Source organism: Daphnia pulicaria, chromosome 2 (assembly GCF_021234035.1).
Source record: "Daphnia pulicaria isolate SC F1-1A chromosome 2, SC_F0-13Bv2, whole genome shotgun sequence".
Classification (NCBI taxonomy): domain Eukaryota; kingdom Metazoa; phylum Arthropoda; class Branchiopoda; order Diplostraca; family Daphniidae; genus Daphnia; species Daphnia pulicaria.
In genome coordinates this window covers 1,292,576-1,305,328 of record NC_060914.1, presented here as the reverse complement: position 1 = coordinate 1,305,328, position 12,753 = coordinate 1,292,576, and the positions used below count along the sequence as shown (strand labels likewise).

At 39.8% G+C, this 12,753-nt stretch overlaps 1 protein-coding gene across 13 annotated transcripts; it reads right to left on the bottom strand.

Moving 5' to 3' along the window:
• Nucleotides 1–416: 416 nt before the first annotated feature.
• LOC124327186 (troponin T, skeletal muscle-like) lies at nucleotides 417–11,138 on the bottom strand. Of its 13 annotated transcripts, XM_046786136.1 has the most exons (17): nucleotides 10,931–11,129; nucleotides 10,635–10,671; nucleotides 10,012–10,026; nucleotides 9,305–9,310; nucleotides 8,086–8,103; nucleotides 7,122–7,179; nucleotides 6,933–7,061; nucleotides 6,697–6,861; nucleotides 6,534–6,626; nucleotides 6,348–6,462; nucleotides 6,168–6,274; nucleotides 5,914–5,984; nucleotides 4,931–4,952; nucleotides 4,648–4,728; nucleotides 1,792–1,873; nucleotides 1,077–1,210; nucleotides 417–1,046 (listed from the first exon to the last, which is right to left on the bottom strand). In XM_046786136.1, exons 2-17 carry the CDS (start codon nucleotides 10,655–10,657, stop codon nucleotides 984–986), a joined length of 1,182 nt encoding a protein of 393 aa, XP_046642092.1. In that variant the 5' UTR covers nucleotides 10,658–10,671; nucleotides 10,931–11,129; the 3' UTR covers nucleotides 417–983. The 13 variants fall into 13 exon arrangements, with proteins under 13 accessions (XP_046642092.1, XP_046642088.1, XP_046642086.1 ...); XM_046786132.1 differs by lacking the exons at nucleotides 1,792–1,873; nucleotides 5,914–5,984 and adding exons at nucleotides 2,495–2,573; nucleotides 5,406–5,476 and having other exon boundaries at nucleotides 417–1,210; nucleotides 10,931–11,138; XM_046786130.1 differs by lacking the exons at nucleotides 1,792–1,873; nucleotides 4,648–4,728; nucleotides 5,914–5,984 and adding exons at nucleotides 2,495–2,573; nucleotides 3,485–3,565; nucleotides 5,406–5,476 and having other exon boundaries at nucleotides 417–1,210; nucleotides 10,931–11,137.
• Nucleotides 11,139–12,753: the final 1,615 nt, after the last annotated feature.

The window sequence follows — 12,753 nt, the reverse complement described above, 5'->3', positions numbered from 1 at the left end:
AACTATGACAAACGGTAAAAGACTAAAAGCGCAAGTGGTTTAGTCACACGCGCTCGACATCCGCTGAACGGATCGGGATTATTTTAGTATCAAATAGTTACACTAAGCCCCCCCCCCCCCTTACCTACCACAGTCAAATAAAAAGTAAAAATTTGCACGAAATCCCCGGACAATTTAATTACTTTTAGACCGAAACCACCAAAATAAAACTCTACAGGACCCTCTTGAAAGCAAAGAGGAAATTTAAGGTCTGTGATCTACTAATCTAGGAAATAAAGTTCAATACGTATCTGTTTTCTGGCTGTTCGCTATATAATAAGGGTAACGTCGATCTAGTCGGATGGCATTAAAACTTAAAACAAAACTGACTAACGGACCGTTTAAAAATAGAATGTACACAGCAATAACGCAGTTAATAAGTGGTAGCCATGTGTATGTCGGTATAACGTACAACTTGTCTGGTAAAGATAGATATAATATGCAACACACAGTGAACTCAACCGTAATCAAGCCTAGAACATAAAGAGGAGAAGAAGGCAAAATAGGTGGGTGAAAGAATCAAGTGGAGATAGAAATAAGAGAGAAGAATAAAGGAAACAGCTGTAAGGAGAAGTTACACATTGAAGAATTAGAAAAGTGAAAGTAAAATTTAAAAAAAAAAAAAAGATTGGGTAGATAGGCTTATAACATGACCAGAGAAGAGACGACTACGCGTTTTATTTGTTGCTGATATTTTCTCGCATAGACGTTGGTGGTTTCTCTTGATTCGATCAGAGTGGCTCCATTCAGAAAAATAATCCAACAAAAAAACAAAAAAGGAGGTGGGATAGATTTCCAATCAAAGAAAAAGGTTAAACCAATAAATGATACAATGGCAGAGATAAGGTTGTCCGTTTTTCAGAATTATTTGACATACGAAACGAAGCAATTCGAAAGAGGGAAGAATCAAGTATAAAGTTGAAGTATGAAGAGTTACGAAGGATCTATTCTTCTTCCTCTTCCTCCTCTTCTTCTTCCTCTTCCTCTTCTTCCTCTTCTTCCTCCTCCTCTTCCTCTTCTTCTGCTGCCTCTTCTTCCTCCTCTTCAACGACTGGGGGTGGAGGTTCCAGGAAATCATCCACGTCCTTGGGCTCGGCTTCCTCTCCGTCCGGGCTGTCGGTATCTCCCTTCTTTTTGCCAGGTCGCTCACCGAACCATTTGGGGAGTTTAGCTGTCGGTTAAGTCAATTGTTAATAAGATTCCAATAAGCAATCAAACACAATCAACACGTAATCTTTTTTGCCTATCTCAGCGGAGCAAGCTTTGAACACAACAACAATGTGCAACACAGTTTACTACTGCGTCACACGACAATCACACGACTAGTGGACGAATTGACAATTCTACTCGAATCAAATTTTGAGAATTTTAAACATGATTTGACACAATGTTAGATCCATTTTTGTTGAACGAACACACGCACACGATGAATTTGTTTTTAGTTTCAAGGAATTATATTCCCCATTTGAACGCAAACTTAACACTATACTTACGATCAATCATTGGAATAAACCTAGTTGGACTTCTTGTCAATAGCAGAGTCTCAATCGTCTGCTATTCAAGGCTATAAGCTACAAGGTGGCGAATCTCACTGACGATTAACTCACACACAAAAACAGAAAATAACGCGAGCATTGAACAATTCTAAAAGGTAAGAGAGGGAGGATAGACAGAGGTAATATGGAAAAGAGACGGGGTAAAAAAAAACCACTCGATAAGTCCAATTGGCGAGGATAGATCGAAAGGACATACCTTTGTATTCGCGGGTCTGGAAAGCCTCGTATTTGTCCTTCCAGGCTTTCTCTTCGCCTTCAGAGTATGTGGCAATCCAGCCCTATAAAAACAGAAACGGGGATGGATACCCACCAATATCCGAAAAAGCATCCGAAAGTTAAAGATGGGCTCGTGTTTCAGTTTTTAAAAAAGTTAGATAAAAAGGAGAGAAATTGTGGTCGGAGGAGAGTCGGAGAGGAACGATATAACGTGCCAGACAGTAAAAATAAAAGTTTAAAGAAAGAATTGTAGAATACAGACTGGAGAAATAAAAGAAATGTTTTTTAAAAGTAAATAATAATAAAATTTCGTCACACGTGCTCGGTTGAATCAATTTTGGCGAGACACCGTCGCTTACCTTAAAGATTTTGATCAGTTGGCGCGAGTCGGAATTTTCGAAATGATTGCAATTATTACGAGACACACCCACACCCGTTTCAGGTTTTAAAAGAAAATCAATCAATTTCTAACAAACATGGCGGGAATTTTAACAAAAAATTAAAGAATGGGAATTAAAAGCAAAGCAAGTGTGTGTAGATGTAAAAAAATCGGCATTTCGGAAGCGGAAGCCTTAAAAATTAAGAAAATCACTGAGTGCTCTTTTTATGTGTGTGTGTGTTTTCTTAAGGAACATCATCATCAGAGTTTACAATCGATGATGCGCTGGGCATCAAAGACTTACTCTTGGGGCGAGTCGTATACTCGGTGTACTTCTCCTGCCAGGACTTTTCATCGACGTCTTTCACAATAACGTCCCATCCCTTTGTTTGTGTGTTTGATATGTGTTTTTTAAAATTTCGTGTTCAAAATTGAATTCAGCCAGATTCAGGTGACGGTGTCGAAGAACACGTGTGACGATGACATTTTTGTGTCATTAAATGAAACCAAAAATGAATGAATGAAAAAATAGAGAATATAAAAATTAAGACAAAAGTAAACACGAAAACGAGAACAAGAAGAAGAGCGAATCAGTCCAAAGGACGGTACAGATGACGAGAGACTGAATTTTTTAAAAAGGCAGTCGACATGACGTGAAACTCGATCAAAGATCGTTTTAAAACAGATGAGAAAAGCGGAAAACGGAACGCAATTAAAAATCCAATGAAATTGGAAATCAACAAACAATTGCGTTAATACGCATTATGTTGAGGTGCATAAAGTGTTGTGGAAACGAACACGCAACAAGTAGCCAAATATGAAGCGATTCGATTTTTGTGTTGCATGCATACCGTTCCAAAGGCGTGCCAGTAATAAAAGCCGCATGCAAGTTTCAGTAAATATACACAGGAGCGGGATGGACGGGAGGAATGACGGGACCGCATCCGAGAATGGAAGTCAAAGAATTTGGAAATAAAGACGTTGGGATACACCTCCAAAACGGTCACGAAAAAAAATGCCAATGAAACCTCACGGAAAACGGACAACGGTCGAATATCGAACGAAGAAAATGAAAAAATAAATAAATAAAAAAGCGACGAAAATTTTTTAAAAATAATTCAAGAAAAGTGACAAAAACAAGACAAAAGAAAATTATCTTTCAGAGGAAATGAAAAATCATGAAAAAGAAAAGAAAAAAACGACGAATAAAGAAGCAAGAAAAATAATGGCTTTTAAAATGTTTTGTTTTTGTGTGGAGGGTGGATGGAGTGAAAGGTGGTGGGGGTTTACTTACACCGGCAAAGAGGTCCTTCTTATCCGAGTAAGTCCTGTGGTCGACACGGCGCTCAAATTTCGAGGCCAGTGCGATTTTGGGCTAGTTGTTGGTTGTGGTCAACGACATACCGGAAAGGCAGCAAGCGGTGGATGGTGGAAAAAGAGTGGGGGATCAGAATTGGGCAATTGATACGTTCAAAATCAAATCCCCAAAACATTGTATCGAATAATTCTACTAGAGTACTGTACTTGTGCTTAATCATCAATCGTAAAAAATAACTTCTAAGTAGGTCTATCGAGCATCGAGGAACCGATTCTTTCGTTTAAAAAAAGGAACCTGCAACTGCTTGTAGGAGAGGGGGGACTATTCGAATCCGGACTATCGGATGTTTCACATAACCATCATAACTATGAGTGGATGATACAATATAAACATGCGATATATGTATATACATCGTACTGCGTTCGGTTCAAACAAAATGCTGTGATTTGTCAACAATCAATTGTCAATGTTCTCAGCTTCTAATTGATTCCTTTCGCAATAGTTTGAGGTTGGGTGGATTTTTCTGGGAGGGATTTTTGCTAACATCATAATTGGAGGTACAGGGAGGGATCATGAGGTTTGGTGGTTAACTTCCGTCAGCAGCGATTGGCTGATGTTTTTTTGAGTTCGATTCTGCTTTGCTCTGGCAAACATGATCAAGGCAGTATATGTAGTTTGGCTGGGGGTGTACAAAGTCGGGTGTGGTCGGTTTGTCAAAGAGGATACTTGCAACTTGCTTTTGTTCGATGCAGTTTGTGTTACTACACGTACCGTATTAAAAGTGTGTATGTGTGATTTTTTGTTTTGTTTGTTGGGTTTTTGTTTTTGTTTTGAGCTTCTGCTTATTTTTGTGATCGCGTGATCGTGTTTTTTTGTCAAAAATAAAGATCAGCAGTTTTTTGGTGCTTTAAGACCGGACGCGTGCTGTAGGCTGTAGCGGTGCCGTCGCGTTTCCGAAATGGCACTAACAAATTATGTATGCACATCCGCAGTGGAAAGAAAAAAAAATAGTCAATTTGGAATGTTGTTGAAAAACGATCGTTTGGATTGATTCGACTCTTTTTTGTTTTGGGGGGAGGCGAAGGGGGCCGTGGAAGGAGCTTGGAGGAAGGTGGAGACGACGCGTCCACAAAACTTACACCATCGAAAAGGCCTTTCTTGTCGACGAATGTGCGCTGATCGAACTTTCGCTCAAACTTGGAAGCCAACTTGACTTTGGGCTGAATGATGACGGTTGATTTTTGGTTGGAGACGGGATTAGCGAATATTATTAAAACAACGGTTCACTGCTTCATTTCAACTTAACTAGGGTACTTAATGTAATGGTATACTAGAGTAAATTACTGTAAATAATAAGTTTTTTTTTGTAAAATGCTAATAAAATTGTAAAATATGACTAGAAAATGGAAAATGGTAGCTTACCGGGTACTTTCCAGTTAAAGCCCTGTTCAAAGATAAAACAAGAATTAGTTGACATGGAATTGAATTGTGATTTGTTTGGTAAATAAAACACGAAAGTATAAACGCATGCAAATGATAACGCATAATTCATTCCGCAGGTATTTCAACACAAAGCCAAACAAGCTGAGGAGGAGAAAAGCCAATAAACTGAAAATAAAACGGCGCAGGCAGTTATGTTTGAATCTTATTAAAAAACTGAATTTAATAATTTGCCAAGGAGAAACGGCCGGTCCGCAAAAAGTGGGTCTAAAAAATTCGGTTATCAAAAATCGAACCGATTGAGAGATAGAGAAATGAATGAACATAAAAAAAAAGCTGGTCAATTATTTCGCCGTCGGTAATATAAAAACTCAAAGAAATAATAATTTGTGCCCGTTATTGAAAGGATGTACAAATGAAGTGAAGTTACACATAAAAGGGCGACACGATCACTTACTCAGGATCTAATCCTCTCTTAAGAGCTTTATGCCTAAGCTGCTGCTTCTGCCTCTCTTTCAGCTCTTTGAGCTACAAACACACACACAAGGTGTGTTTTTTAATAATCACCATCAATTGGATGGGCGACAAAATAATGGGAAAAACGTGAAAGAGAATTAGTCATCACTCATTAAACTACCACAAACAAAACATCGCGTTCGTAACTGTCATCAGTTATCTACTCTATAACTGTGATACACCAAGCAATATCTAAACTCTATTTATCGTGAACATCGATGGTGTAGGTGAATTTGGCGCTGTACAACTGCAAATATATAATGAGAGCCAGCTAATTACAGCACTAGTGGGACAGCACAATCTACTACTGTTTGCGTCTCCTATTTATTTAAACACTCGTTTTGTTTTTGTTTAAAATGAACAGGTTGGATGGCTCATTCGATGCTGTTGCACGCTATTTGCAACCACTTTTGTACACTACAAAACTACCGACATCCCCAACGACTTACTCTGGGTCCAATCCAAGTTTCAAGGCTTTTTGCCTGTTCTGCTGCCTCTGCCTTTCCTTCAACTCTTTCAACTAGATTCGACAACATCCGAAATCAAAATTAAGTAATTTCAAATTGCAAACAGCTTACTGCAACCCTCCCACAATTAAGTTATAGGTCTCTACCAAAAATCGCCCTGTTTCAACGTCATGATTAGGGTATCAACAACTATAAGTAAAAAAATAAGAACAAATGAAAGGAATGTTTGATCTTACGTCGTAGTCTTGACGCTTGGAGCGCTCTTCAAGATCGTACTTCTCAGTTTCTAAGGTGACGATTGTCTGCCAAAGTTCGGCGGCCTTCTTTCTAAGACCATCGCAACCTGATTCAAATAATTAATTTGATCAATCGAGTGATGCTAAAAAATACGGAAACAACAGGATTTTTAGACGCACCCAGGCCATCGATTTCCAAAGGTTTGATACGGAAGGAGAGCGAAATTTTCTTTTCTTCTTCCAACTGCTCTTTGGACTTCAACAAGTCGTTACGGGCCGATTCCACGTTGGAGAACTATCGAGTTAAACAACAGCAAGAGTTAGCTAGGAATTGATAGAACGTTTCTGGTGATGGGCGACACATACTTTGTCCATACCACCAGTGGATGCCTGGGCAGCGGTAGGATCGGCGGTTCCTTTCTTAACAACTTTGAAGTTGGAGCTGATGGCGGCCTTGTCCTAGAATGCCCAAATAATAGTCCGAATTAAGTTTCAAGCCCTGAACAATTCAAAATTAATCATGTGTTACCTTGGAGACTTTATCAGCAGCCTGTCGCTTCTGTTCAACTTCAGCCAATCGTCTTCGTTTCTCCTCCAACTCACCTTGCTTCTTCTCCTCAACCAAGCGGCGAAGACGGTCTTCTTCCTCTTTCTTCATCGTTGCCAATTTCTTGTCTTCTTCCTCACGCAACACCTGTAATCAATTGACATCATTCAAAAGGTTAATCAAATCCAGTAAGCAGAACTTTGAGAGAGGAGTTATACCTTGCGCTTGGCTTGCTTTTCCTTGAGACGCTTGAGGTCCTCTTCTTCCTTGACGCGCTGTTTGCGCCATTCGTCGATGTATTCCTTCAGCTGAATCTCCAACTCAGCTCGTTTCTGGTCTTGACGGTGCTGCGATTAAATAAGGGCATTAGCTTTGATGACAAACAAGAGGAAATGATGCGTCTGTACCTTGAGGACATCAGCACCTTGGGGTCCTTCATCTTCATGATGAGCCGGAGCCGGAGCTCTAATAAACACACGCATTACGATTAGATAACCCACAATCCATAAAAGGAACTAAAAAAATGTTCTAATTCATTTTTTTTCTACTAATGTGTTTGTGATGTGTCAAATAAAAAGGATAAATCTATTATTTATCCAAGGGGTAACAAGTTCTAAAAAGACTATCTATTTAAAAAAAAAGACAATCAAACTCGACAGCCTCGTTCACTCGAGGTGTTTTGTCTGTTTGTTTGTTTCTAATTTTAGGAGGAGGAATTTCTAATGTGTTTTTGGCTTCAGCGCGCATCAAATCACACATTCATCACACAAAGACATCCGTTTTCAGACGGGATAATGACTCTATAAAAGTGAAGAGAAAAACAGACACTCTTTGAAAATAATTAAAGAAGGGACACAGAAGTGAGGTAGAAATCTAAAACATCATCACCACTACAAACTATAGAATCTAAATCAACACATGGCCAATAAAAGCCCAAACCCAGTAAAAACAAAGTTTTACAAACGTGAAAGCACACTAGGAAAAAAAAACACGATAGATCGGGAAGGAGGTGCTTGATTTGTTGGATTGGATGGATTGACTGATGATTCATGCAAAACTCTTCGTCCGACAAAATGATTTTTTAAAAACAGGAGTTGATGGAATCAGGAGATGGGAGGAGGGCAAGAGAGAATAAAAACCAAACCCATTAGGGGGAAAAAAACCTTGCAAAGTGGGGGAAATTCAAAAATCAGAAAACCAGAGAAAGTCGAAAGACCCGGATTGCACAACGCTCCTGTGTAGTATAAAAATGTCTTCCGTGGAGGGAATACCCAGAAACCGGGAAAAATGAAAAACCAAGGAAATCAAAAGTGTATACACCACAGCATCAGCCATGCTCACTCATTTTGGCAGGCGTCTGTATTAACTTACCCCTTTTTCTGGGGTTTCCTGAGGTACGAACCGACAGGATAGATATGGACGGAATTGAGCGCAAGTTACATCGTATAAGAGTGATAGAGTTGGCCCAGGATTGATCGCGGAATAAAAGGAGAAGGGGAGACAAGCAAGTGGGTGAGAGAGAGTGAACAAAAAAAAAAAATAGATAAAGAAAAGAAATTATGAATCAGAGAAAAAACAGAATAACACAACATTAAATTTCCTGATATCCGAAAGACTTATCAGTTGGATTTGACAGAGTTGGACGGGAAAGGATAGGAGAAATTTTTTATTTTTGTTTGTTTTTTTTCGGACGTAAACGAGTCAACATTGAAAGCTTTAATTTGCTGTAGAAATCGAGTAAGTGATAATACGTCGTTTAAAAGCGGCAAGCCAAGCGCTGCAGGTGAACCTTCCCTTTTTTCGGTGCTGAAAAGGTGTGCAATATTTGTGCAATAGGCTCGTGTCTTTTATGTATGTATGTATGTGTGTGTGTGTTTGCTGATGGCTGTTTTTGATTAAACAACTTACTTCTTTTCGGGCTCCTTTCTGCCGTGCGATGTTTGTTTTTGTTTGTATTTTTGTTTTTGTTTTGTTTGTTTGTTTTTGTTTCGAGTATTTTTTTTTTTTTTTGAGGTGGACAAATTGGATGAAAAAAATAAATTTAAACAAAAAAAGCCAATCAGTAAAATGAGAGAAAATTTAAATAAAAAATTGTTTCGTAGTCGAAATCACTACGACTGGGTAGATACGTGAAAGCTATAATGCAAGCGGATTATTCTCATTTACGACGAATGAAAATTAAAAAATAAAAGGTAAATCAAATAACAAGTAACAATACTTCGAAATAATAAAAGAGGGTGTAAGAAATGTGGATTAGTTCCAAGAGTTCTCGTTACTCGTAATTTTGGAATTTTGCCATGGAATTAGAATATTATTACACTCGATCACGACGAAGAATAATCGATCGTGGAAAGCCCTGCAACTTGAACATATTTGTGTTTGGACAAGGGGAAATGTTTGCGGGTTTTGCGGAGAGAGGAGGTTACGGGGCCCATAATAAACGTAGTATTTCTAAGTAAATTATCAGTTGAGATGGAATTATTTAACTGGACCTCTATACTATACTTATATATGTACAACCGATAGAAACGATTAATAAACGATACGGTCACGTTGTTGTTCAGAAAAAAAGGCAGAGACGATGGCTTACTTGGACCTGTAAAAAACAGAAAGGACAAGACAAACAGAAAGAGAGAAAGAAAAGAGGAGAAAAACATTCGAATTATTATTGGCAGTCAGGCAATCCATGAATGTATAGATAGTAAGCAGGATTGTGTTGTGTGAAAGGCGTGTTAACACGATTTAGTGCTGTAGTTATATGGAAAATTCGGCCGGAAAAGAATGTAATTATGAATTCCATTATGAAAGCGGTTGAAATGAAGTGAACCCAGAAAGCGTTTGAATCATTTGAGTGACCAAGAAATCAAGTTTGTGAGTATTAATAGAAAATGATTTGACTTTCAGGAACAAATTTAATGGAAATCTGTCGTTCGTTACTTAAAAAAAAAAAAGTAAATGTGAGTAACAGAAGTTGTTAGACCGGATTGGACAGCGAAAGAAAAAAAAAATGTTGAATAGTAACAGTTTCAGTCCGAAAAAGCTCGGGTTAATGAAACGAATCACAGTGCCTAATAAACGTCGATCCAGTTGAACACGTACGCACTCTGCCCTTTTTCTCACGCCCTCCCACGTCCCAACCCTCCTGATATGTACCGATCGTCTGACAGCCAGACTGAACTTTAGCACGAGATGAAATTGTTTCGCTAAATGTAATCATGAATGATAATGTGCGACGTAGACGAACGTCTCTGTTTCGTAATGGAAAGATAAAATTGGCAGAATAAAATGATGACTTACACCTCCTCCTCATCACTGCTCCGTTGGGTAACATGAAAAAGAGACAAAAAAGAAGAAATGCATTAAATATCACAGTTGCATACAATAATAGCACAATATAATTAGGTAATAACTTAATAGAGCCTACACAAAAAAAATAACTGTGTTTTCGTGTGTTTGAGAAAATAATTTGAGAGGAATGTAGGACTCAAAAGGTGGTGTGTGTGTTGGCTCTAACGGAGTATTTGCTGGATGTCCCGCCTCGATGTATGGAAATAAACACGACGGCCAAGACTCGTCGAGACGGGCGACGAAAGGTGGTAGAAAAAGAGTGGGTGGGGGGTAGGAGGCTAGGGTAGTGGATAGTAGTAGTAGTAGACGGAATGAGGATAGAAAGAATTGGGTTGCTGCTGCTAAGCTTAGCACGTTTAAATATAGCCAACGCGCAGTTGTCGGAACGCGCTACAGACTTCATGTCCGACTATGGGCAAAAGAACTTTATATACCCTATCGCACACGTCTCGTATATACATCGCTAAAATACGGGTCCCCATTTTAGACTTTGTGTAAAACGGGAGAAAGTACGCAGCTCCGCTAACAATTCCAAAAAACACAAAAATGCAATGCGAAAAATTCAAACTTACGAGTACTCTTCTTCATCAGACATGGTTGAAAAGTTTTCTGCAGCCCAAAGTCGACGTTATAGGTGTGAATTCGGTAAATGGAAAGAATGAAATCAAAATAGAAAAAAAACAAAAAAAAAACAATCAAAAATGTTTCGTTAGTTCAAGTTGAAAGTGGAGGAAGTCGGTGTTTCTGCATCCGCACTTCCGGTCGGTTGCAGAAACTTCCGTTTGGATTTTGGCTTGTGTGTGATTTTTATGTTTTTAAATATTTTGGGGTACGAAAATTGTTTTCACTTGGACGTTGTTGTACTCACAAAAGCTTCGACGTTAAACGATCAAAAAAGAAACAGTGGGGGAAGGGCGACACGAATGGTCTGTGTGGAGTTGACTTGAGCGTAAAGGCAGCACCGGAGTCTGGAACGAGCCGTTCGCGACTGGAAACCACTCGGGCTGCCACGCAAAGAGCGACTGGGACAATCCGTTCTCGAGTCCTAATAAACTCGTGTACCACGGCACGGAACGCGGCTGGAACGGTTAGAGCTGACGTCAACACAAGACCTGCACGCCGTCCATACTCTCTCCTCCTCGGTTTATTAGGCCAAAAGCCACCGTGTAAGCGCTTCCTCCGTTCCGGGCGGAAGGGATGGCTACCTATTTTTAGTCGTCAGCAGGGGCACCAAGACGGCAGAGCAAAGAAGACAAGACCAGCAAGCATCTTTCTTCTAGAGTAGTACAGTCCGGACGAATAAAAATCTATCTGCACTACCGACCCCGTTTCTTCTACACCTAATACGTGCACACAGCATTGGGCGAAACCAACGTCGTAGACTTACTGTCCTATCCAGGGACCAAAATGATACGAAAAGTCTACAAGTTTTTGCTTTCTTTTGGACACTTCCGGAATACAAATAAAAAGAAAAGTATCTAAGAACTAGAATGATAATGAGATATAGCCAACCCATCCGGCAACATTCGAAATCGACTCTAAGAATAGTTTTTTTTACTCTGTAAATATTTCACGTTTACTTTGTACACCAACTCAAAGTTATGCAGTTGAGAGTATGATGCCGATGAGTCATCCGCGCCTCTATTTTTGCGTAGACTGTATACAAATCTCATCAACTGTATGGCGATGCCAATACAAACAAGGGCAGAGTTTTTGGATCTCATTACGGATGTTCCCCATAATATCAAAGACTATTCCCTGGGCGTTAAGCGTTGTTTACACGAGTTAATTCTCCAATGGAATTTCAATGAGCATTCTTTCCTATCAGCAACTTTTCAGAGTTATAAACTCTTTCAAATCAATCAGAGAGTGACTGGTATCAAATTTCTTTTTAAGCAATCCACCATCGACTTCAAACTCATTCATAAAAGTATCGAGTATTAAAGTTAACAATGCATTGCAAACTGTTGGCTTATTTGGCGGACAAATGTTACCGGACAATAATTACACAGGTATACCAATTAAAAGTGACTTTTCACTGAGCAATGAAAAGGGAATCTGGAAAGTTCTAACTTTACATTCCCTCAGCATAGGAATCTGAGGGCAATGATCCGTTAAATAACAAGAAACAAGAGCCTTGATTCCATTTCAAACAGCTCGCGGTTTCCGGATACAAATTTCCTCGCCCCGAAGAACACCGGTGAGCAGCAAAGGACAAAGCGGGAATTGAGGGAACGCAAAAAGAAAATGGGGAACTATCGCAGCTGACTGCCGTTGAGTCGTTCCATATTTAGTTGTTGGCCCTTAACGGCTCGGCTTTAGCTAGAGAGAAATTCAAGAAGGTGGGTGTGCGTATAGCCTGGCCCTGCTCTCGGCTGCTGCTGCTGCCCTTGGTTGGTATGAGGGGGGACCGGGGCGGCTGCCTCTATGCTCCAACAAGCTACTACCACACTTTCCAGTTTCAGCTGCTGTGTGAAGGCAAAACCAACAATCAGCGCGGCTCCCGGCACCAATCGCAGCGACAAAACAGCGAGAATGGTAGCGCTCCATAGCTATAGGAGACCGGCCGGTCGCCGTCGCCGCCGCCTAGTTCTTCTTGGTACGGGTTGTGCGTTCCGAGCTATTTCTGTGCCACTCCTAAAATGAACATTCCCGCAACATTTTTTTCACTCTCTTCTTTACTTTCACGCT